This window comes from Psammomys obesus, unplaced genomic scaffold (genome assembly GCF_907164565.1).
Source record: "Psammomys obesus unplaced genomic scaffold, mPsaObe1.curated_primary_1811, whole genome shotgun sequence".
Lineage (NCBI taxonomy): Eukaryota > Metazoa > Chordata > Mammalia > Rodentia > Muridae > Psammomys > Psammomys obesus.
Genome location: NW_026596460.1, coordinates 5,683,023 through 5,709,621, shown reverse-complemented (window position 1 = coordinate 5,709,621; position 26,599 = coordinate 5,683,023). Strand labels below are relative to the sequence as shown.

Sequence of the window (26,599 nt, the reverse complement as noted above, 5' to 3'; positions counted from 1 at the left end):
GAAAGAAAGAAAGAAAGAAAGAAAGAAAGAAAGAAAGAAAGAAAGAAAGAAAGAAAGAAAGAAAGGAAGAAAGAAAGAAAGAGCCCCTTTCCTCCCAAGTCCAGTTTTTAAAAGTGCTGACAAACAGCTATGGTATTGCTTTGACGACCCACATTATTTATGCTGGTAGTAATGGGGTCTGGAGCTCTGCTCCTCACGTGATTGGCCCAGGTTAGTATACATTAAGCTTTCTGTCTGGTATGGTAGGCGTATAGTCTTTGAAATATAGTTGTATATTCTGAGACTAATGTTTATAGAGGAGAAGATGTATTTTCCAAGACAAGGAAGTACTTCCAAAGAGAAAACGGCCTGCCCAGAACTATCCCTAGTCAATAGTATAATCTGTGTTCAATTGATATTACTTGTAGAAAATTGTTTTTTTAACTTTGAGACATTATTATATAACACTCTCTGGTTCTGTCATTTTTAATGCTTAATTTCAAAACACTTACCATTCAGGTTTAAGTTTTGGTTTGCCTTACTGATGAACGTCTCATAATTTAAATACTATTCCTTTTTGTACCTTAATTGTATTGTATTATTTTAAAGAACCTTGTGGAACCCTCCTGCCTCATAATATTTATCTTTAAATTATCATTCAAAGTAGTATGTTGTCATCATGTTGTCGTCAAATGTAATTTTTTTGTTGTTGTTGTTGTTGATCCTCTTCCCCTCTCTCTTCCAATCACTAAAAAGAAAAGTAAACTTTCAGGAAAGTTTGTGGACCTGAAAATTATTATATTAAATATCGTTTCCCAGACTCAGAATAGTAAATGTCTCACATTGTCTCATATGTGGATCCTAGTTTACACATACGTATATGTGTGGATATGAGTGTGAGTACAGTTCATAAAAGTAGAAAGGGGACAATGGCAGGAGAAACAAAGGTGTTCAAGAAAGTAGGGGGTGAATGGACACACTTGACATCTAAGTAGAAGAGGCACCACTGAGAATTAAAAGGAACTACATTATTTTCCAACATTAAAATATATTTTTATAAAAAAACAAGTGCTATTATTTTGTATAGTATAAATTAAAACTGTATGGTCAAATGTCTATTTCTTTTTATAAATATTTTATTTTGGGGGGATTTTTAAAATTTATTTATTTTTTTATTAATTGTAGTTTATTCACTTTGTATTCCAGCTGTAGCTTCCTCCCTCGTCTTCTCCTAATCCCACTCTTCCTCCCTCTTCTTCTTCTTCTATTCCTCTTCCAAAGTTTATTGATAAGGGAGGCCCTTCTCCCCTTCCATCTGACCCTAGTTTATCAGGTCTCATCTGGACTGACTGCATTGTCTTCCTCTGTACTCCCTTCTCAGGAAAAGGTGATCAAAGAGCCAGCCACTGAGTTCATGTCAGAGACAGTCCCTGTTCCCCTTACTAGGGTACCCTCTTGGACACTGAGTTGCCATGGGCTATATCTGTGCAGGGGTTCTAGGTTATCTCCATGCACGGTCCTTGTTTGGAGTATCAGTTTCAGAAAATATCCCGGTGCCCAGATTTGTTGGTTCTGTTGCTCTCCTTGTGGAGCTCCTGTCCCCTCCAGGAGCTTTCTATATCCTCCTTCTTTCATAAGATTGACCGCCTGTTTCTTCAAGTCCTCAGTCAAACTGCTTGGCGCATAGCTTTCTAATTCTCTTTCTAGCCATATTCAAGCATGCACACAAAAATTTCAGATTCATAAATTTGAAATTTTATCTACAATTTTATCTTTTCTCTGTTGTAGTCAGTTTTATATTTCAAGGTATACATAGTATTTTCCCATCTTCCTTAATAACTACATAGTACTTATTCCATTGTGTGAACATAATGTAACTTGTTTCATTGGTCTCCTTTTATTGTACTGTACGTTGTGTCTAGTTTCATTATTTCAAAGCAAAGGATATGTGTATTTCCAACAAGTACAGACATATCTTTTTATATATATAACTCTGTGTTCTTATGTGGTTGTATCTGGAGGAACAATTCCTAGAAATGGATAGCTGTGTCAAAGAGTATGCCAGCAGTATCCTTAATTACGTTACTGTGGTTAATCATTATGTTACCATCTCTTTGATTCTAACCTGTCTAGGATTAATGACTACTGTAATTACTCTCATGTCTTTGCTAAGAGATATCACAGTTTCTTTACATACTGCTTGTGATTTCTAGAGCCATTCCATTGCAAAGGTAGAAGCTGCTTCTGAGCTTATGTGTGTATTATAAAATTGTTTTATTGTGTTAAAATACTTTTCTTGCCTTGAGCTTTTTTTTTTTTTTTTTTTTTTTTTTTTTTTTAGATATAGCTCCTGCCAATTTTCAATGTTGATGTTTTCATTTGTTGAATCTTTCTGGTGATATTTCATTTGCTCAAGAAAGAAATTCTGGCATTTTGTTGAGGTGTTCAGGATAAGAGAAATAAAATGGATCTCTGATGTCACAGTGGGTCACCCATCAGTCTGAAGTGAGAGCTCACATATGTGGTACACTTAGAGACAGTGACTCGTTTACTCTGGATTGATTCCTTGAATATGGCCTTTTAACTCTGTCCATATTTCTGTCCTGGATCAATTTAAACTAGGCTTATTCTTGAGTTGCTGCTATTTTTATTTACTTTTATTGTTATCACAGTTGAGAAGAGATCAGCTTTTCAAAGCATGGGCCTTTCTACAAGTATCTTAGCCTCTTTAGAAAATGCAAGCAATTTTACCATTCTTGTTTTCAAAGTTTGCTGCATTAGGTCTTGTTAACATGACAATAACAATTAAACAGCTTCAGGACTTAAAAAAGTAAAAATAGACTCTAAGTCACCAACAACCTGAAATGTATCATCTTTTTTTTTCCCAGAATGCCTAAGTTTAGACTTTATGCAATCTTTCGTTCCCTTTTCTCTTCCCCTTCCTTTTTGCTTCTAACCTCTTCCTTTCTCTTCAGTCTCAACATGCTACTGAACATTCCTGAGTGTCTTGCTGATCTCTCAGAGCAATACCAGGCTCTCTCCTTTATGAAGGAGAGATAACAAAAGTTACACTTTTGCTCTAAAGAAAAAAAATGGCTAAAGATTTGGGGAGATAGTATGTATTTATAAACTATGACAGTGATAGACAGACTACCACATACTATCCTCAGTAGAAATTATTTATGTATTTATTTATTTGAAGTTTTATTTACATATGAAATAATGAACTGAAGCTAAATGTAGTAACAGTATATTAACAACATTTTAAGAGAAAAGAAAAATTTTTAGAAATGTTTAGAGAAGGAAACTACTCACAAATTCACAGAACATTTCATAACGTACAAAATCATTTTTTAAACAATTATTTTTAGGAATTTCAGGAAATACGATGAGATAGAAAAGGCAGATAAGGGAGGAAGCTTTGGCTGAGAGGAGGGGAGGGGATGAGGTGGTTGGTAAGGAAGATTCTCAGTTAGTCCTTTTATCTTATACATTCTGTATCTATTATAACAAAGCTTTGAAGATAGTTGTGCTGCTGGCAATAGTAGAATAACCACATTCTAGGGGCAAAACAATTCTTAGGTAACATTGAAAGCGGCACATCATTAGGTTCTTTCATTTTGATAAACTGTGCTTTACCTCACTAGGAGTCAGGAGACACAGCAAATGCTTTTTACGAATACTTGAAAAAGAAAAAGCTACATGCCTTTATAGAACTACTTTTCTCTCACTGCCTCCCACCCTCTGATAAGCCTAAATTTGGCTCATTTTAAGAATTGTAAAATGACAGGGCAGTTTTGTAATGGTGATTTGTTGCTCTAAATTTTAAACTAAACCCCCTCAAACTCTCCAAGGATGCAATCCCATTTTCTTCCAGCGTTTCTCGCTGCTGCTTGTGGCTAACGTCTGGTCTGTTCTGCTGTTTGTGGCTAACGTCTGTTCCCTGTGTGCATTCTCTCCAGGGTTTATGCTCTGTCCCTCGCTCATCTTGTCTTCCCTTGACTCTTAGTTGTTCACATTCTTGGAAATCTAAGTATAATTTCTAAGCCCTCTGCTCTAGAGAGTGATCTTGCCTGTCCATATGGACATTTTCCTACTAGTACAAATGATTTAAACTGCCCAATATCTAAAAAAAAAAAAAAAATTACCAAGCTTACATATCAAAGAATAAAAGCATAATATACAATTGAAAAAAAAATATAAATCACCTTTCTTCCAATTTGTCTAGTACTATGTGACCCTCCTTTTCCAATGTTACCAATTTTGTGTATTTTTAAAGATGTATTTAAGTATGTGCAATCACCTTTATGCAATGTTTTTTTCTGTTTTGAACAAGTGGTAGTATAGTGCAAATATGTGCTCTGTAGCTCAGGCTGGCCTCAAGCTTTCTGTCCTTCAGCTTCAGGTCTCTGGGTCCTGGGGTCATATTCATGAATCACCACATGGCTCACTTGTCATACTTTAGTGGCTCCGGAGTACTCCTCTGAATGAATGTGTTCTTGACACGTGATTATTTCTCTTTCTGGTAAGTATTTGGTTTTGGTCCATTGCTTCTATGTTCAATGCTGTATTTAGTAATCAAATAGATATGTTACTTGCCAGTGCCTGAGTGTCTGAGGTACGGTCCTTAGAAGGATCATTGTACCAAAGGGTGAACCTTTGCGCCTTTGACAGATACAGTGAAAAAACCATTGCAGCTTCCCACTGTTTTCCCTCAGTGTATCATGGAACTTGTTGGCATTGGCAACGTAGATAGTGAAAGAGGTGTCAGCATAGCCTTGGTTCTTCATTCTCTGTACCAGTAATGAAGATGATGCTCTCATTACCTTTTCACTTTTGCCCATTTTTAAATTTTGATTGTTTGTATTTTTTCTTATTGACCTTTTAAACTTCTTTATACAGCAGGTCCACCAGCTCATTATTATTTACGTTGTAAATATGTTCCTGAGCTCATTTGTATGTTATTTAAGGTGGTACGAACTATAATAATTGAAAACATTCTTAATAAGGTTACAATTTTCAACCCTTGCTTTTATGCTTTCTTTTATTATTTGAAATAGCTTAGACATTCTTGATTGAATTATTTTACTTGTTTTAAAGAGTGAGCCATATTTTTAACTCACAGGCATTTTTGATTCATGAGGAAGCCTGGTACTGTTTTTTGTTTTTTGTTTTTTTTTTTTTTTTTTTTTCTTCCCATGAAGTGAGATTGACTTGATTTGCCCTAACAGGGAGCTACACATCTTCACCTTGCGAATATGACTTCAGGCTGGACCCCGGTCGAGTATTTCCTTTTTTACTTTCACAGCTTTTGCATTGCTGCCAGAAATCTCAGCATTTTCTCTGAGTTCTGTCTCATGTGCCACTCCGACTGCTTCCGCATCCATCTGGGAGGATTCAGATGTATCTGAGTGCAGCCCGTCACCAGCCTGTCACCCGCCTGCCACCACAATGTCTCAAGAGTAGGATCTTCTAAAGTTTATGTTCAATTTATGATCTCTGCAGTTAAAAGTGTCACACACTTTAAATCCATTCTGGTGAGATGTATGAAGTAGTGGATTTAAGATATTTCTTCTAGATAAATACCTACTTTGACCATTTATTGAATACTTCACTTTTTCCTGCTGATAGTACATAGTGCTTTCATTGTAGCTATGTAGTCTTCTTTACATATATAACTGGGCTCTTTTTTACGAATAAGGCTAACCTTGTGGCATTTTTGTAGGCCTGGTTGGTTTGTATTTGTCTCTGTGTGTGTTTGTTTGTTTTAGGAGGTCGTTTGCTTTGTAACCTTGAAAGGAGAAGCCAGGGTTTCGCACATGTGCGTCGAGCATTGCCCCACCAGGCCACATCACAGCCCACCTTTCAGGGGAAGAAAGGAGGGGGAGAGCAATTTTTTGTTTAGTTTTCTAAATCACAGTTTAATCAGTTTACATGTCAAAAAAAAACCTTATTGATATTTTTAAACTGATTGTATGACTTACGTGCGTCGATTTGCGTAGATTTAGAGAATTCCCTCTGTGCTCTGGAGCTCACTTTTCCATTGGTCCAGTCTTCTGAGCTCCTAAAAGATAACCTGAAGCTTCCTTATGGGAGCCTTCCCTTCCCATATCTATTCCTACTGTTATTTCTTTGCTTTTGCTTTTGTGTTATATTTTTTAACTGTATTTGTTTGTTTATTTAAAAGCATTTAATTCTGAATATAAATTTGTTGTTTGGTTACCTTACTAACTTATTTTACTGGCTCTTTCTATCTTTCTATCTTTCTTTCTTCCTCTCTTCTCTTGAGTTTTCCAGATATAAATATTATTTGAAAGCAAGAATGGTACTAGTTTCTGCTTCCCGGTGCCTTACACTTGCATCTTTTCTCTCATGTCTAACATGCCGTGATTTTAACTAATTCTCTTAAGGGAGAAGTGTATAAATTTATGCCGAAGCTCTGTCATTTTAGGAGACACATAACCTGAGATGATTTATTCTAGATTTATCTGCCCTCTATGGGGGCACAGACAGTTGCTGAGCTCTGAGGAGAAAGCCTGAGAAATGTGATGCAGTCTGGGTAATCAAAGCCTTGCCTGAACTTTAAGAGGCAGAAGTTCCTTCCTAAATAACTGCCTGTTGCTGAGATAGCAAAGGCTGATGACAAAGCCCTTCTTGACCTCCTAGAAGCAAATCTGAAGCCAGCTAAAAGCTGCAGATTTCTGTTTTATCCTTTCAATTTACATAATACAAAGAAGCCTTGGGTATTCCTGGATTTCATATTTTAAACACCTCCCTGACAAACTGCTAGTTACTGAAGGATTCTGGAGTACAGATATAATTTTCAGTGTATATCAGATATGAGCCTAGTAGATTCCAAGGGATGGTTTCAAACCCACTAAAACACAGATGACCCTGGTAAGAAATTAGTGGAACACAAACAAAGCAAAAATACAAGAATATGAGAAAGGGACTTATAGGAATGTGTGTGTGTGGCATGGTGGAAGTACATAACAGAATAAAATGTGAGAGTAATCATAATGTATTATATATGAACATGACAGAGAACACATTTGATCAGTAAACAAATAGTTCAGAAAACAAAAAACAAAAAAATTTGATGCCCCAGAAATTATCTTTTAAAATTCACATTTATCTTTACCTCTGCTTTCTTTTCATTCCTCCTTCATAAAACACATGAAGCTTCTTTTTCTTTCTATCTCTTCAGTTTGGGGCTCCACATTTGGATCTGTATCTACAGCTGTGGTCCCCAGTTGACTTCATGTCTAAATTCCAAACTCACCTACTACTTGACAATAGAACCTCTGGGAGGTAATCTTCTTCTGGGCTGGAGCAGTATGAAAGAAACAAAACAAAACAAAACAAAACAATCTTGCCGAACAAGAAAATGAGCCGTATGAAGTGGCCAGAAAACAAACAAACAAACAAACAAAAAAACCCAGTAGCTACTACACTTCAGGAAACTTGGCAGAAAGATAAGATTGGATGGTAAGGGCACAGCTCTGCAGAGATAAAAGGAGGCACTCATTTGCTCGCTTACTGTTGAGACTGTGCAGTAGCCATGCAAGCGCACCTGCCATATCTGATAGACCTCTGATAAGGAGTGGAAATGAGTAGCCGTGCCAGCAACTGTGCTCTGAACTCCTTCACCTCTGTCCACTGAGCCTTGCTTCGCACAAGCTGCTCCCAGCTGATCGCTGTGGGTGGCCAAGACGGCTGAAAAGATGGCAGAGACTCAAGGACAACTCAATGGGCTTCGATTAATTTTGTTAGGATCTCCCTGACAGTCTCATACTTTTCCACCTTCCCCTTCACAACACTCGCATTCGCTTGGAGATCAGAGGGGTCTCCCTGCCTTCTTCCTGTACTCTAGGCTCCCTTCCACTTCTCTTGCCACATTTCCTAGGCAATCTCCCAGGCTCCTGAGTTTATTTAGTGTCTGCTTCTTGGAGAATCTGTCCTGGCTCAGCACGGAACTGCCGTGATTGAATTTGCAGGATATAAATGAAGGTGGGCAAAGAGGGCTTCATCTCTCTGGTAGTGGTCCCTTTTAAATCCCTTGGCGTTCTGTTTGTTAGCAACAGGTCCTGTGACCTGGTCACACCTTCTTTTTTCTTGTTCTCAGAACGGACCCTTGGCTTTGTCTGAACTTTGAACTTCACATTGAGCTTTTCAACCAAGGGTATCAAAGGCCTCTGAGGCTGCCCCTAGGTGGTTTCTGCTGCTAAAACATTGCTCATTTTGTGGTCACATAGCATATTAAAATGAATGTTTTTCATTGTTAGAACATCACTAAGGCCAAAGCTCAGGAAACAGATGTTTGTGCTAGTAAATGACAAAGGAAAAGTTACAGAGACAATACTGCAAGATCCAGGCCAAAGGGTTGAGAAGTGCGTTTACTGGAAAGAGAAAATTCACAGGAGTTGAATTTCATCTCTCCTTTGCCTACATGTCCTAGACATGAAAAGGCATCTCCATGAGGCTCATATGTGAGGCTATTCCATATAGATCCGTTCTCTTCAGGACCTCTCCATTGGCCCCAGAAGAGCAGCATGAAGAGAGTTCCAGGAATAATGGATACCTATTCTCAGTTTGAGAAAGGAGAGGGCTCATGTCTCCTCTCAAGGGTGATGGGGAGCTTTCTCTTTGCTGAGGCAGAAACAAGGATTATGTAAATACCATGGAAAGGATGACTCATCTTGAAGATTCTTCATTCAAATGCACCACCCACTGGGCCTGGGATGATCAGTCAGCAAAATGCAAGCCTTGCAAGCATGAGGGCTGGCTTTGATCCCCAAAACTCACATAAAAAGTTGGTGTGGTAGCACATGCTTTTAATCCCAGCACTAGGAAGGCAGATGTCTGATGTTCCTGGCCTCTAGAAATGCACACACACACACACACACACACACACACACACACACACACACACACAGAGCAGTGAGATAAGGAGATTCCATTGATGCAAATCTTTCATTTGAACAACTAGTGCAGGAGTTGAAGGCAATCACAAAGCAGTGCAAAAGGTAGATGTGCTACACCTATGAGCCTGTGCTGAGAGAATACCCCCATTTGAATGTGTGTCCCACAAAAGTGTCATTAGCAAAGGAACAGAGAGTCAGTTCCAGGGAAGTGGAAAGTCTTCAGCTCTTTCTTTACCCAACATCTCCCTTTTGTAAGACTCAGGATACAGAAGGAGGATCACAATATAACAATGAGGGGTAAGAGAACAGGCCACTCCTGCTGTTCGCCGGTTCGCCTTCAGTCTCCACGTTGATGGGCACTAGTGGTCAAGGGAAAATATATTTGAATTAGATGCAATAGAAACAGAATTTGTCTTAACTGCCACACAAGGGACATTTGATGAAGCATGTTGAGGACAATAGTTGAAGAAAAATAAAATTAAACTTGTCTATTTTTAATTCATTATGTTTAGCTCATTTAATAAGTGACAAATTAACTTGTTAGTTTATTTTAAATGTTCCTATAAGAAAATACAGGCTAAGATCAACCCATCTAACAAAATTAATGGGTCTTTTAAGAAAATCTTATGTCTTGTCATGTCAATCTTTTCTTTTCTTTTTTTTTTAATTATAGGTCGGTATGTTTTGACTATATGAATGTCTGTGCACCACATCCATGCCTGGCACTTACAGAAGAGAGAAGAGGGTATCAGATCTCCTGGAACTGGAGTTACACACAGTTGAAGTAGGGGCTGGATACAAAACCTGGTCCTCTGCAAGAACAACAAGTGTTCTTAACCATTGAGTTTGTAGTCACTCTCCTTTACAGTCAAGTATCTCCCAGCGCGTTGGTGTTTCTCCAACTTGATGAGTTTCAAAATAGTTTTGCTCCATAGATCCCTCTATCCAATGAATTAGAGAATAAAGATCCCTCCCTTTAAATCAGAAAGTAGAGATTCCCTTGTCTTTCAATCTCAAGAGGGATTTCAAATGAGTTTTCATTTTGAATTAATCAACAGTGTGAACATACAAGAGCTACAGTCAACTATTATAATTATTTTTTTTAACTAAGTAAGGACAACAACTTAATGATTGCTTGGCAACCACTAAGAATTCTAGTGACTTGATCAAGATGAAACTAAACTAACCCTCTTGTACACAAAGGGAAAAGCAGAATAACATGAATTTTACAGCTTAGACAGTTTTAAGAGTAGAGAGGAAATAAATTGCATCTCATCTAGCTTGAATTGGAGCTGCCCAATTTAAGAACAAGTACTAATTAGCTGACAGGAAAGCTCAGCTGTGACTTGGCTAAAAATGGGACCTCTTGCAAATGTAAGTAAAACTGAGTATGATGGAGCTGATTCAGTTTGCATGTGAAAACTGGACTTGCACTCACAAAACAACATGTGGAAAAAGAGTTTAGCATTTTTCTTTAAAAACTGAAGAGCATTTTGTGGATGATATGGCCATCTAGGTTGCAAATGCCATCACCAGAAATTAAATCTGGACTGAAGAGCTGAGCTGAGGCCCTTTAGATGAGGTGTTTCTAGCTGAATTAATTTGATTAGCTACAAGTTAATCTAATGACCAAGGAACAGATCTAAGAATAAGAAAGGTATCTTTAATTTTTTTTAATTTATTATTTATTACAGTTTATATTTGTATCCTGGCTGTGGCCTCCTCCTTTGTCTCTTCCTAATCTCACCCTCCTTCCCTCTTCTCCTATGCCCCTCTCATAGTCCACTGATACAGAAGGTCCTCTGTGGCCTGGCAAGGCTGAACCCCCCCTCAGGGGGAGGTGATCAAAGAGCTAGCACTGAGTTTATGCCAGACACAGCCCCTGCTCCCCTTACTAGGGCACCCACTTCGAGACTGAGTCTATGGGTTACATCTGAGCAGGGGTTTTAAATCCTTTCCATGCATGGTCCTTGGTTGGGTTATCAGTCTCTGCATGGCCCCCAAGGCCCACATTTTTTGTCTCTGTTGGTCTCCTTTTGGAGCTCCTCTCCATGCCAAGTCAAGAAAGACATCTTTAATAAAAGAAAGGAAAGGAAAATTGGCTCTGAATATTTTTGAAATTTTGCAATGATGTGTGGGGAATGTAATGAGCTGGGGAGAAAATTGAAGCAGTCATTTTAAAGCCTTACATTAGTGGTAACTCCAAACCTTTCAAGTAACTGAATGGTGAATTAACACGGTCTATTTTAAAAACCATTCTGATGGAATTTAAGTTTTTTGTCTGTGCAAGCATAGTACTTTTTCATGCTTAATTTAATTTACCCTATACTGTGACTTTCTCATAAATAAAATTATGATTCTTAAAACATTGGAGATGCAATCATTTTTGTTTGTCTGTCTGTGCCTCCAGATACTGGCCTGAGTGCCTCAAACCCATTATCCTTCTGCCCCAGCCTCCCAAGTGTTGGGACTGCAAATGTAAGACACTGTGCTGATCCTTCATGATCAGACTCATGATGAGACACTATAGAAATGTAAGCAACTCATGAATGCAGTCTCAAGGAAAGATGGCTCCATGGGGTCAGGAGACAGCAGAGTTGCTGCTCTCCATTTGCTCTTGCACTTTCCAGAAACCATTTGAATATATTAACAACTCAACAACAACATATGAAATAATCTTTGAAATAAACTGTTAAACACATGTGAATCAAAGAAAAACAATGTAATGTCATAAACAGAATGGAATTAGGAGTCATCTACCTGAATTTGAACCCCATGTTGGTCCTTTAGTTCATAGATGGGCTTGGGCGTGAGTCCATCTATTTCCTTTGTTCTTGACACATGACAGAATGTAATGAGCCGTAGCAGATTTGTTCCAAGTCCTCTTGAGTGAGAAGAATATGGATGCTCAAATCTCTGATATAAAAATGACATGGTATTTGCACAAAGCATATGCCTTTCTTCCTATGCATTTTATTTTCCTTTGTATTTTAAATCCTTTCCAGTTAACTTATAATCTGTATTATGATATGTCTTAACACATAAATTGCTGTCATACTATAGTTCTTATGGAATAGTGATGGAGATTATTCATATATTCAGAACATCTACAACATTGGAGAGGAGGTCTTTGCATTGGTGGTTGGCTGAATCCACATTTGCAGACCCCATGGCTTTGGAGCATTGGTGGTGGTTAACTTTAATGGTCATGGTAAAGATAATAGACCTGAATGCTTTTTACTGCATCGAGAATGGTTATCCTAGCAGAAGAACCAATGATCCACCTTCGACTACTTATCCTTCTTCAGACCACAGCTCAACAAGAGCATTTTTAAATTACTCGTGTTTTCTGGTTCATATAAACAGCTATTAATATTCAAAGAAGAGATATATGTGTCTATAAAGACGGCTCAGTGAGGGAAGGTTCTCACCAAGAACGAAGACCTGAGTTTAACTCCTGGAATTCACATGGTACGAGAAAAACAGCTCCTGAAAATTGTCCACTGACCTGCATATGTGTGTCATAGCATGCTCAAACATTCCTACATAAATAAATTCTTTGTAAAAAGGAGAAAAAATGATACCTATATTCATGACTCTTTCTGAAGCAAGTTTTTGATATTCAAATCACTTCAGACATTTCTCCTTTTTAATTTTCAAAATTTGTCCCCCAAATGTTCTTTTTTTTCCTTTGCTCTCCTAGCATTGGAGAAACACATTTGCTCTTTTGTTGTTTTTTTTTTCTTCACTCTGACAGTCTCCCTAAAAGCTTCCAGGTGGCTCAGCCTTGGGTTCAGGTATCTTGACTGCATTACTAACAGTGACCACTAGGTGGAGGTGGTGACCCACCTCTGGGAAGAGAGGGCTGTCCTAGAATTGGCAACGTGCCCTTGGACATACTCGCTCTTTGGAAGATGGGCACTAACAATAATTATTGATTACAGTTAACTAGTTTATAAACATGAGGTAAGTATATGAATGTCAGAAATTACCTCCAGCAAACGTGTTTTCATATTACCTCTGGCCACTGTAATTGGCAACATACAAAGAAGCAGCAGGTTTGCTCCGTGTATACTCTAATTTACCGGTCCAACCTCAGGCCCCTTGCCTCTCCACCACTCTGCGCTGTGTCCATCCGTGTACGGGCGTAACATTCGCAATGCTTGTGTACACTGTGAGGGTCCTTGGAAACTGGACGACAATCTGGGTTAATAAGAGGGAGCAAGCGTGGCTGGTGCAAACGGCAGCACGCGATGACCATCAAAGCCTCTCAGTGAAGGTTCGCTGCCTCAAGGATCGTGAATCTAGGGATCACCTCTCCCGCATGCAGACTTTACAACAGAGTTACAGGTTATATTTTTCATCTAGTGAACATTCTGATAAGGCAAAATTGCAAAAGCAGTAACATGTTCTGAGAGTAGGTGTTTCGTTTGTTCGTGTAGAGTAAACTACGTACATTTAAACACTTAGCCAGTGTGTGACCATGCTGTGTGCGCGCGATCTGTCAGGACCTTGCGGTAGCTATGGCTAGGAGGCACCAGGGTGTGCTTTGGTGTTGGCCAGATTTGATTAAATTCAACTCATGCCTAGGGGTTCTTAACTTCTAGACCCCCATTCCTTTGTTTTTTTTTTCCCTAACAAAGTCACTGTGAGTACTAGAAACGGTGCCAGCAATGCACAGCCAGGACATGCTAAGTTCACTCTTCCGGGCTTAGCCAAGGCAGACTCAAAGGTACCCAGAACATATCCTATTCACCTACATTTGGACGAGACCCTTTAACAAAGCCACTTTACACTGCACTGGTGACGATTTCATACCCACACAGGCGGGTGTTTGGTAGACATGACGAGATACAGAAATCCAAACCACAGCATCAAAAACAAATGGGCAGCTCAGACCACCAGGCCATCAGCCGTTCACGGCCCGACAACAGCACAGAGCACTCAACACACATTGCCAGTCTAGAAGAGATCAGTATTGAAAAGCTGATTCCTACTGGATGTAGATTGCGTCACAGCGTCTTAAGGTTGAGAAGTCAGAGGTTAAAATACTATAAGTCAAACTGCTCTAAACGGGGAGACTGAGCACATTTCCTGGCCACCTAGCCTTTCCTGTCTCCTGAGTGTTTCATGGCTTTAAGGTGACTTACCATCCATCTCTCCATCTTTCTCCAGTTTCCCCTACGCATGTACGCAAACACACAGTACGTTAAAACTAAAGGAAGGGACTAAAATATAATCCATATACAGGTAAAGAGATGGGCCAACTTATGTCACTAAAAAGTGTCAACCCTTTTCAAGTTGTGATTATGCTCTGAACTTCTAATACGATAACTTCTATCAACGAGTTCACTCTAATAACTGACTTCATAATTCAGCGATGTCTATCTCAGTGGCTTACAGTCTCTTCCTTGCCCTCTTGACAAGCTGTCCAATCACTACTGCCAAAGTTTTTATGTTTTACAGGAAATATCCCTGACTGGGTAATTTTTTAGCAAGACTTCATTTAGATCTATTTTGTTCATGGCTCTAGGAGGTGAAAGGGAGCAGAGGATATGATTCAAATGTCCAGTCAGCCTCTGATAGGGCCTTCTTCCTGCATTGTGCCAGGACAGAATTCACCACAGTGACACAAAGTAAACTTACACCCGCGGGCACCACTCTTTTTATCAAATCATGGTGCCCAACCCTGAAGTCATCATCTCTTCCCATCTGCCTCCTGTTCTAATTTCATTTTTATTACTATGCTGAAATACCTGTCAAAAGGCAACCCGGAGGAGCGAAGGTTTCCTTTAGCTCGCAGTCCCATCCATGGCCCATCAAGGCAGGAAATCGGGGCAGCATCGTGCCATCACACCCACGGTCCAGAGCTGGCAGTCGGTGAGCGTCTGCATGCTCACTTGCTGAGCTGTGTTCTTTATTCTTACCCAGCTCAGCGCCCAGCTTATGAGGTCATCTCTCTCATAGGCAGGGTGAGTTTTCTCACCTCAACTAACAGTAACAAAAACCCTTCACACGCATGCCCAGAGCCGTTATGATCTAGGCTTGAGACACTCTTGCCATGTGAGTCTGAATTGTGGCAATCTGGCAACTAAATCTGACCATCAGGTCTCTTAAAGGCCTGAGCGCTTTTAGTCAATGTACAGAATTAAGCTTACCCAAATGGAGCTCCCTATACAACTATTCTGGTGACAGACGTGAAGCAGAGCTTGGGCTTCAAGCTTACACTTACAAAATTTTATTTTGTCCTTGGTTAGTGAAAAGCATGGAATTTACAGTCAGCTTAGACTCTGACTCTATTCTGCCAGTCCTTAGTCATGTGACCCCAAAAAAGTCTCTATGAGTCTTTTTCAGAATTTGAGGAAATGAAATTTAAAAAAAAGTGCAACACTCAAGGAAACAGATGCATACCATGTCATTGGTAAATTTCAAATGTGGAATAGCATCTTAGATCATCCATATACTCTTGTTACATGTATTGTCCAATTCCACATAGTTCAACAGGACTTGCTAGGCCCCTGGGAAGGCTGTTCTTCCACATGTGAAGCTCCTCTACTCATGTTATTTTTTGTTTCGTTTTGACCCGAAATATTAGACTGTTCTAGGGGCAACAGGAAGGTAGATCATCTGTAAGTGTGAGAACAATAAAGCAACATGGTCTGAGCCGTTCACCTTTTGGAATAGTATCCTTAGGGGAAAATTCTTGTTTATGTCTTTCCAAATGTTCTCATGGTTGATTTACTACCAGCTGAATCTTCTATAAAATGTTTGTGTAAGACCAGAAATGCATGCTAGACTAACCTAGAGGGAAACAAGCCCTCGATGAAAGTAAGCACAGAAACACACAGGAGCCCACATTTTCTGCCTGATGACACTTGATTTCATTTCAAGTATGAAGTCAAAAATCACTGATCCCAGAAGCTGTCTTTTATCTTTTGGCTCCCAGATGCATTGAAGGGCTCTGCTCACTGAGCCTGTAGTTCTCCTTTTACAACCATTTGTGAACCTCAACACAATGTTTTGATCACTGACATCTTCCTCTCCCTCACTGGGCTGAACCCTTCATGAGCAAATATGTCTGGATTCCATCTCTGAACTCTCAGAACCTAACAATGCCTCATAGTCTCTCCCTTCCAAGTGTATGTGTGTGTGTGCGTGTGCATATGTGTGCGCACGTGCATGTGTATATAAGAGGGAGTTGGGGGGAGAGTCCAAGATGGCGGTGACCAGTGCGCACCATGTCTGAGTGGCACAAGAACCAAAACTCTGAAATTGGTGAGTGGAGGGGCCGCTGAAGCCAGAATATCCACATTGAGGCTTCCTGGGTGAGAGGAAACAACCCATGAGCTGGAACAGTTTGGATCCAGGTCACCTATGGCCATCTCCAGGAACTGAGAGTGGTGAATATTCAACTGCCCTGCACTCTCCCTTGCCCTAAACATGGGCTTCCCTGCTTGGTGGAGGCAGCACTGGTTGCCTCAAGCAGGAGCATCTGTGCTCAGTGACTGAGACAACAGAAGCAGTGGCAGTAAGGGCCTCCCAGGACGGCAGCAGCGGCAGGCAGCAGTACAGGCTTCCCACATCAGTGGCTGTGACTAGCCCATGCAGGAGCCTCTGTGCTCTGTGACTGAGAAAGCAGAGGCGGCTGCCCCAAGTAGAGGTCGCCCTGCCCAGCAGGCAAACAGTGGACAGCACTGAGCTGATGGATCTCCTACACTCTCATTTGCCCCAGCAGGCCCGAATCTGAGAGTAGAGAGCAGGGGGAAGCCCTGTGCTTTCTTATTAGGCCCTCAAGCTAGTGACTGTGCCTTCAAGAGAGTACATGCAGAGCCCACAGACCTATGGATACTTGATTTTGACAAAGAAGAAAAAAAAACATACAATGGAAAAAAGACAGCATCTTTAACTAATGGTGCTGGTCTAACTGGATGTCTACATGTAGAAAAATGCAAATAGATCCATATTAATCACCCTGCACAAAACTAAAGTCAAGTGGATCAAAGACCTTAACATAAAACCAAACACACTCAACCTGTTAGAAGAAAAAGTGGGGAAGAGCCTTGAACTCATTGGCACAGGAGACAACTTCCTGAACAGAACACCAACAGCACAGGCTCTAAGATCAACAATCTATAAATGGGACCTCATGAAACTGAAAAGCTTCTGTAAAGCAAAGGACACTGACATCAGAACAAAATGACTGCCTACAGATTGGGAAAGGATCTTCACCAACCCTATATCTGACAGAGGGCTAATATCCAGAATATATAAAGAACTCAAGAAGTTAAAACGCAACAAATCAAGTAATCCAATTAAAAAATGGGGTACAGAGCTAAACAGAGGATTCTCAATAGAGGAGTATTGAATGGTAGACAAACACTTTAAGTGTTCTTTAAGAAATGCTCAATATCCTTAGTCATCAGGGAAATGAAAATCCAAATGACCCTGAGATTTCACCTTACACCCATCAGAATGGCTAAGATAAAAAACTCAAGTGATAATACATGCTGGAGAGGATTGGAGAAAGGGGAACCCTCCTCCACTGCTGGTGGGAATGTAAACTTGTACAACCACTCTGGAAATCAATCTGGTGCTTTCTCAGGCAATTAGGAATAGTGCTTCCTCAAGATCCAGCTATACCACTCATAGGCATATATCCAAAAGAGGCTCAAGTACACAATAAGGACATTTTGCTTAACCATGTTCTTTTCAGCTTCATTCATAATAGCCAGAATCTAGAATCAATCCAGATGCCCCTCAACTGAGTAATGAATACAGAAATTGTGGTGTACATTTACACAATGGAATACTACTCAGCAATTAAAAACAAGAAAATCATGAAATTTGAATGCAAACGGTGGGAGCTAGAAAAGATCATCCTGAGTGAGGTATCCCAGAAGCAGAAAGACACAAATGGTATATACTCACTTATAAGTGGATATTAGACGTATAATATAGGATAAACATACTAAAATCTGTACACCTAAAGAAGCTAAGCAAGAAGGAGGATCCTGGGTAAGATCATCAATCCTCACTCAGAAAGGCAAATGGAGTGGACATCGGAAGAGGGAGAAAATAGGGAATAGAACAAGAGCCTACTACAGAGAGCCTTTGAAAGATGCTGCCTAGCAAGGTAACAAAGCAGATGCTAAGACTCATAGCCAACCTTTGGGCAGAGTACAGGGAATCCTATGAAAGAAGAAGATATAGGAAGACCAAGAAGAGATAGGAGGTCCACAAGGAGAGCAATAGAACCAAAATATGTGGGCCCAGGAGTCTTTTATGAGACTGATATTTCAACCAAGGTCCATGCATGGAGATAACCTAGAACCCCTGCACAGATGTAGCTTAAGTCAGCTCAGTGTCCAAGTAGGTTCCCTTGTAATGGGAACAGGGACTGTCATTGTTGACATGAACTCAGTGGCTGACTCTTTGATCACCTCCCCCTCGTGGGGGAGCAGCCTTACCTGGCCACAGGGGAAGACAATCCAGCCAGTCCTGTTGAGAGCTCATAGGCTAGGGTCAGATGGAAGGGGAGGAGGACCTCCCTTACAAGTAGACTTGGGGAGGTTTATGGGAGGAGCTGAGGAAGGGAGCTACAGCTGGGATACAAAGTGAATAAACTGTAATTATAAAAAATTAATAAATTAAAATTATAGAGAGAGTGAGATAGAGACAGAGAGACCCAAGAAGGAGACAGAGAAAGGATTTGGAGGGGCGTTTGGAGAGGTTCTTCAGAATAAAGAAAGAAGGGGGTAGTAAAGAGAGAAGAAAAGGGAGAGGAACCTGGTTGAGCCACTCTGAGATGGCTCTAGAGAAGCACCCCACCCATTTGTATCTCCTCTCCTAGGGAATCCATTTATAGTGATTTTGTATTACAGCCATAGAAATATCAGATGATCGCTATTGTGATAGCTAGCATTAATAATCAACTTGAAAAAACAAACAAACAAACAAACAAACAAGCAAATCCTTGAATCCCCTGGGAAGAGAGTCTCAGTAAAAGACTGTGCACATTGGGTTGACTTACAGATGGGTATTGTCTCAATCAGGTACTCGATACGGGAAGACTTAGTCACTGTGGCTGACACCATTGTCTACTCACGAGGTCTCAGAGGTGCAATAGGGACGAAACCTAGTTGAGCAAAAACAAGCCAGGGAGCATATGTATTTCTCTTTGCTCTAGACTGTGGATGTGATGTGACACCTACTTTAAATTCCTACCTTGACTCCCCAACAAGGAGGGCCTGTAATATGGAGTGAGATGAAATAGGCTCTTTTTACCTCTGTGTTTTTATTTGTTTGTTTTTGTTTCTTTCTGGTTAGGATCATTTATCATAGCAATAGAAATAAAACTGGAACTCGGCTGTCTGTAAAGGTGGCTGATGGCTACTTGGGGAAAAATGAAGAAACATTTACTGGCTCTATTCTCATTGTATTGTGTCACAGAATCTTTCTTTCCATTTGGCTACCACAGTCTTTTTTTTTTTTTTTTGCATTTGATAAACAGTGAATTTGAGAACAGGCTCAAATCTCGAGCCTGTAGGGGGAAAATGAAGAAATTTATTTCTGGATCCTATTGTTTTGTGTCCCAGAATCTTTCTTTCTATTTGGCTATCATAGTCTTCCCCCCCCCCCCATTTGTTAAGCAATGGATTTGAGAACTGGCTCAAACCTGGAGCCTGTAGGAAGGATCATGGCTTTTGGTTAGAGTGGCTGCCTTCAGCCTTCAGCCTTCTTATTTACCCTTTTGAGTAGGTATTCTAGGAGATACTATTATGAGCATCTTACCCATAAACATCGTGTTCTATGACCCATCTTTAAAAATCATCATTAATATTATATCTTTCTGACATTTCAACCATTCTGCCTAGTAAGATAGGTGAGTATACTTCACATCTAACAGTTAATCCATGTGCCCTCTGCTATGTGGCCAGCTGTGTGTCCTACTACTAGACAGCACTGAAACAATGGCTCCTAACAAGCCATCTGAAAGTAATATCCACTTTAATAAATCTTTTAAAAATGACCTTGCTTGATAGAGTGTTCTGAAGTCCTCTGAGGAACAGGATAAGCTGGTAGAATTTTCTGTCTAATGTAGTAGATCAATTATAGTATTTTCACTTTCTAAGCCATTTAGTTCCTCCTTCTACAGTTTTGCAGCTACATTTGGCAGGTCTGTTACTTTAATGAAGGTTATTGCTTTTTGAAAACTTTCATGAGTCAGCAAATGGAATATATTAGACTTATATTTCCAGAACATTGGCTAAAGTGTAAACTTCTGCAAGGTGGAGAAATACCTCTAAATCTACACTTTCCCTTGCCCAGCTTCGCATTCCAAGCACAGTCTCTGAATACTGCCCCCAGTCATATTTTCTCTGCTGCATGCCATTTCAGACTTTCTGCAGCTTTGGTGTATAAGGTCTTCAGTTTTCTGGTAGCCTCTGTTTTCAAGTTTATGTTGAGAGTCAACTCTACTGTTACCCTTTTAAAAGAAGATGACATAGAATCAGATTATGAGGAAGGCAAGCATTGTCTTTTAAGGCAATGTGTTAGATGGCTATGATGGGTACTCGCCTAACAGTCTGATACCTGTATCTTCCCTAGTCAGGGATTTATTGATGGTGCTTTGTCCTACTGTCCAATAAATATTCAGTTATCCCATTTGCAATAGCTTTAGTTATCAACTTGAGACAACTAGACTACCTGGGAAAGAATTACTTGAGCTTTGTTTGTTTCTCAAGTAAGAGAAGTGTTATATCTTCTAACAGGAGATCAGGTCATTGATTCAAGACAAATAAAGTGGTTTGAATGATAATGGCCCACATAAATCCTATTCATTTAATTGCTTGGTTCCAGGTTAACTGAACTATTTGTGTAGGTCAGGAAATGTGGCCTTGTTGAAGGAAGTGTATCACTGGAAGTGAGCTTTGAGATTACAAAAGCCCACATCATTCCCAGTTAGCTCTCTCTGGCTCTCTCTTTCTCTCTCCCTCTCTGCCTCATGCTTGTGGATTGAGATGTAAGCTCTCAGTTACTGCTCCAATACCATGCCTGTCTACCTGTTGACATGCTCTCCACCATAAAGATCATGGACTCACACTTAGTAACAAAAAGCCCTAAATAAACTCTTTCTTCAAAAGGTGCCTTGGTCATAGTGTCTCATCACAGCAATAGAAAGGTAACATGCACACCACAGAACATTGATATTTTAAGTTCTCAATTGCATCACCATAGACATCTTTATATAAAGACTACAGGGTTCCCCACCCTCGGATAGATTGACATTCCATTTACTTTGAGTGGAGTGCTTTGCATTAGAATGTAATGTTCATAATCAGATAATCTAGAGGGCTGAGACAAGATGATTGCTATGAGTTTTATACCCTCTTGGGCCAAACAGTGAGTTTCGAATCATCCTGAGCTACAGTGTGGGTGAAAACCTGTCCCAAATTAATAAAAAAGAAAAACAAAAGAATCAAATTATGTAGGTTGCTTCAGTTTTCATTCTGCTTCCTCTCTAGCCTTGTGACCTCTTCTGCATACACTCTCCTTATTTAGATGACACTGAACACACTCTCCCTGTAAATGGAGACAAGAAGATGTTTCTATAATGCTCTTAGAACTTCAGAATGGGGAGAAAATTTAACTTCACATCTTCATAAAGTACCTAGCTTTGAGTATTTTTTGATAGTAACATGAAATGAACTAATGAACTCTCTAACTCTGTTACACAGTTGGAAAGTAACTGAAGCTATTTTCTCTCCCCAGTAATGTCACTTAGCAGTATTTACCAAGATGTATAGTTCTTGCATTTCTCATGTCCTTGAATTTTTGAAACACTAGCCCCAAAAGGGGAAAATATTAACAACTTTATGTCCTTCATGGACTAATTATTATAGGTCTGTCAATGCCTCTAGAGAGGCATGTTCATTAACATCTGGCCAGAGAATATGGATCCAACTCCAGATTCCCTATTTTGTTTGGGGGTCTATTCCTAACAACAGCTTACTTGGATATAGTTTTCCAGAAATAGAAATTGTGTCCTGTATTGCCTGCAGAAGTGATTTGATATGAAGGTACTCTTTGGTAAAGAAAATAAGAAACAGGACTGGACAGAAGAAGACCACTAACCAAGGGTACTATTTTATTTCAAGGTCACACTATCTTAGAATATTGAAAATAATGACTGAGAGATGGAGGGATTATCAATATAGAGACACTGAAAAAAATATTATTCCAAATGTTTGGTCTTGTGTTGAAACAAATCAAATGACTTTGTGTCTTTTTGTCAACCACTTTTCCTTGGCTGAATAGGAGCAAAATATCAGCTTTGCATGAGATGGTTCCTTCCCAGTCAAGGAACAATCCCTGAAGAAGGTGAGCCTGTGAGCAGCCTGACTGCAATTGCTTTTTTAGGGGAAGTGAAAAGGATTTACTAAGAACTCTTAAATTCTACAGTTTCTAAAAGGCTACCTGAGGGAAAATAGATGTTATTGATATTTAGTGCAAGAGAAGCCTAGCTCACAGATTGAGTTGTCTAAAATAACTAAACCGAGGATTCCAAATGAACAACCAGCTGAAAATTTGCATGGCCTAACACATGGAGATGACCAGAATGTAATAAGGTCACCACCACCTCAGGATGACTACATGGATGTTAAAGCCTATATCCTCTGAGGGTTCATCATATAGAGTATATGTGGTCAGGGACATATACCTAAACAAAATCGTTCATCCAGAACATTAAGCAAACTGATAAGAAAATTGGAACTGATCGGTTAACAATAGATCCAGTGCCTGCAATGAGCAATTTAATATTAAAATGTCTACCTTTCAACCAAAGATAATTGTACATGTAATGAAGTAGTAAAGAATGACCCATGAATAAGAGAAAACGTAGATTACAGAAACTGAATGTGTAGGAGATAATATCTCACACTAAAATTCAACTTACAATAGAAATATCCAAAGAACTGAAGATAACAGGGCCTACAAAGTTAACATATGATAATCCTATTTCTCTTCATTGAGAAATGCAAATCCAAGTGGAAATCATATTATTTAAAAGTACCATAAATGAAATTATATTTTTCTAGAGGAGCTCAATAATATATTTCAGCTGATAGAAGAAAACAAACTACTAAACTTGAAGATATATTGAAAGGAATTATGCAATCTAAAGAACAAAAACAAAGAAAAAAAGAGCAGTCTCAGGAAATTATGACACATCCCTAAGTACAGTAACATACACGTGATGAGAGTATCAGAAAAGTAGGAGAATACAGAAACAGATAATTATTAAAATTTTCCTAAATTTGGGAGGTAGGGGAAAGGAAAGAAAAAAAAATAAGATCAATCTACACATCCACAGAGGTCAATAAAGTAGAAAAATAAGTATAAAGAAAAAGAGGAAACAACCTTCCAATCCACCAAGCTCATATGTAATGGACTATGAGTAAGATCGACAACTGACTTCTAGTTAGAAACAATTATGACCAGAAGGAAGTGGATAGAGTGCCAAGTTCTAAGAGAAAAGAAAATACAAGGGCCACCTGGGAGACAGAGATAGATGAGGAGAGCAGAAGGGGGCTTCCAGAGGTGGTGACTTCTTGTTCCCAGAAGATACTGCAAGGAGAACTGGGGGAAGCCACAGGGACCAGCATCTAAACAGAACCAGTGGAGAATGGGGAGGAGCCAGAGGCCTCCTAATTACCTAAGCCAACACCTGTTTCTATATCTCTTTAAAGAACTTCCAGCCTTAGGCCTCTCCCATCCCAACTGTGAAAAGTAATTATGTTTCCTTCCTCTATGGCTTGATCTTCTGTCATTCCCAGTTGTCCAAGTCTTTGTGCCAGGGAATGAGATTGGTGAATCCCCATATGACCACTAGCAATCCAGTTACACCATAAAAGTAAAAATTAAAAAAATCCTATATTTGGCAAAATTATTTTCAAAATGTGGGGCAAAAAGACGCAATCCCAGACAAACGAGAGGGTTGGTTGACAGACCAAATTTATAGGAAGTGTTAATTTCTTCAATAGGAGATAAGGCTCAAGAAATGAATGCTTGCCTAGCAAGTGATGGCCTACGTGCATTTTCCAGTACACACATACACACTCGCATGCGCACACACATGCACCCACATTAGAGATGGCAGGAGCTACTGGCTGACACCATGTAAACAAACTTCTTCCTTCTAAGCTCTTTCCTCTAACATTATGTGAAATCCTATAACTTCTCCCAAACCCAAATTCTTTAATTGCCTCTCAGTTTTTAAATTCTGCATGAAGAGAAATCATTTGGAAGGTGTCAGAGACTCCTGGACTTTGTAGTTGGAAATTTTAGATGGGATAAGTTTAAACAGATATGGCACTTTTCAGCAGCCGTAGCACACTATATTTCTAGAATTTACTATTTTATTTTTATTTGTTTGTCTTTTTCTATGCTTGCCTCAAAGACGGGCAGCTTATGCAATATTCCAAAGTTTAGGAAAAGGAGTCTTCTCTATTTATATTCCTAAATATTCTGGATACTACCAAGAATTTCCAGAGGAAATGTTTGTCATGTGCCCCATCACCATTCTAGACTGTTTGTGTGGCAATATACAAACAATGCTACAGTCACAATTATGTACCAGTTGATCCAGGAAAATTATATTATCTACAAGTAGAGAGAGCATCCAAAAGTTTTAAAAATGTAGACGGGCATCTTGTCACATGATTGCACTAAAATACAGAGACTGTCTTAGCTAAACTGATGGACCAAACTGAACATCTTTGTACTCTGTAGATAGCACCTCTCAACCTCCATTTTGTTTAGTATTTTTTTTTTCTTCTAGGAAATACAACTTCAGAGTAATTGGTCTAATTACTCTGCTTAGGATGCTTAGGAAACTGTTTCCTTGCTCTAGTTTTTCCAAGGCCTTCAAAAACATTCATCTTTGCACTCAACAGTGGAAAAAGGCAGACACAAAATCTCTAAGGTTCTAGTTAGTAAAATGGCAGATTAATTTGGTGTTTCTTGTGAAGGGGCTTGGAAGTAGATCTTCCATGGTATGACTGCAATTTGTGCATAGGATTCAGATTTTACTGCAACTTTAATGGAGTAGAGAAGTTGTGATTTTACTAGGATATTCCACTTAGGAGTAACCGAGAGAAGAACTGAAGAGCAGACAGCAACGCTTCACTCCATCTCTAAGAGCCTCTTTGACTTTATCATTCCGAAGAGTGAAAATGAAAGGATTCAGAAAAGGAGTAACCACAGAAACCAGTAGTGACGCCATTCTGTTGTACTCAGCTGCTTGCGTTTGCTTGGGTTTCACATACAGGAACAGGCAGGTGCCATAGCCAATTACAACAAAAGTGAAATGGGAGGCACAGGTGGAGAAGGCTTTCTTCCGGCCTGATGCTGAAGGGATCTTGAGTATGGTGGAGATGATATAGGTGTAGGAGATAATTGTGGGGATCAAGGAGCCAATAATAATGAAAACAGCCATTAAGAAAAGAACGAACTCTGTGAGAAAGGTATCGTTACAAGATAATTTGAGCAACTGGCCCCGGTCACAGTAAAAATGATCTAACAGATTTGATTTGCAGAAGGTAAACTGGAAAGTTGCATAGACTGGCCAGATTTCAGAAAGGAACCCAAACATCCAGGACACAGTTACCACCCAGATGCAAGTGCGGCTGTTCATGATGACGCTGTATCTCAAAGGGTTGCAGACAGCCACATAACGGTCCACAGCCATTGCTCCAAGCACTGCAAACTCTGTGGTCCCTAGAGCCAGGTAAAGGAAGAGTTGGACAACACATCCAGTCAGAGATATTGTTTGGTTTCCAGGGAGCAGCAGCCCCCAAAGCATCAAGGGAACAATCGTAGTTGTTACCAGGATCTCCAATAGAGAGAGGTGGCCGAGGAAGAAGTACATAGGGGACTGTAGACGTTTATCGACGCAGACAATCACGATGATGATCATGTTTCCCAGCAGTGTCACTGAATACAAGAAAAAGAATATGGCAAAAAGAATGTGGTGTAGTTTCTGGGATCCAGGGAATCCTAGAAGGCAGAATTCAGTGGCACTAGAGAGGTTGTCCATCATGTAATTTTGACTCTTGCTTCTAAGTTTTAGGTCTGATCAAATAGATACTTCTGGTCATGAGATTGTCCTTCTTCCTCCCAGGATAACTGTATTAGATGACATAAAGGTATTCCAGAGAAAGGTTAAAGCATAGAAATTTACATACAAGCTTTCTGCAGCACCACTCAGAGCCATCCAAAGGCCAGAAGTCAGAGTCTAGGGCCAGTGTTCTTGCCACCCTCAGATTTTAAAACATCACAGACCAACAATATCTCCCTCCACACAAAAACTCTGGGATGAAGATTATTTGCCAAAGCTGATTCACTGTTTTCTAGCTGTGTTACCCTCAAAGGCCTGGAAATAACAAAAGACAATTGCAGGTACAGATAAGAGAGCAAAATATCAGCAGCTCTGATACCTGGGTCTCTTATTCCTCACTTCATAACTGTCACCTCCTCCAAAAACTTTTTCCAATTACTTTTCCCCAAACAAGGAAGCATGCTCATCAGTGAACTCTGGTCTTCTCCATAGCACTTACTACCTGATATTACGTATCTAATTGTTTATCTCCTTTATTTAATATTAAACTATATAACCATGAAGATGACAAGTGGAA

The 26,599-nt window shown here is 39.7% G+C and overlaps 2 protein-coding genes across 2 annotated transcripts in view; both read right to left on the bottom strand.

Annotated features, from left to right (window-relative positions):
- Kel (Kell metallo-endopeptidase (Kell blood group)) overlaps positions 1-13,057 on the bottom strand; it is a 71,088-nt gene extending 58,031 nt beyond the window's left edge. Inside the window, exon 1 of the mRNA XM_055598323.1 lies at positions 12,989-13,057. Coding sequence (XP_055454298.1) covers positions 12,989-13,057 — 69 coding nt within the window. The remainder of the gene's footprint in view (positions 1-12,988) is intronic.
- An 11,987-nt stretch (positions 13,058-25,044) lies between these two features.
- On the bottom strand, positions 25,045-26,004 carry LOC129669945 (olfactory receptor 9A4-like). The gene has a single exon (XM_055598322.1). The coding sequence runs from the start codon at positions 26,002-26,004 to the stop codon at positions 25,045-25,047; it is 960 nt and encodes a 319-aa protein (XP_055454297.1).
- Positions 26,005-26,599: the final 595 nt, after the last annotated feature.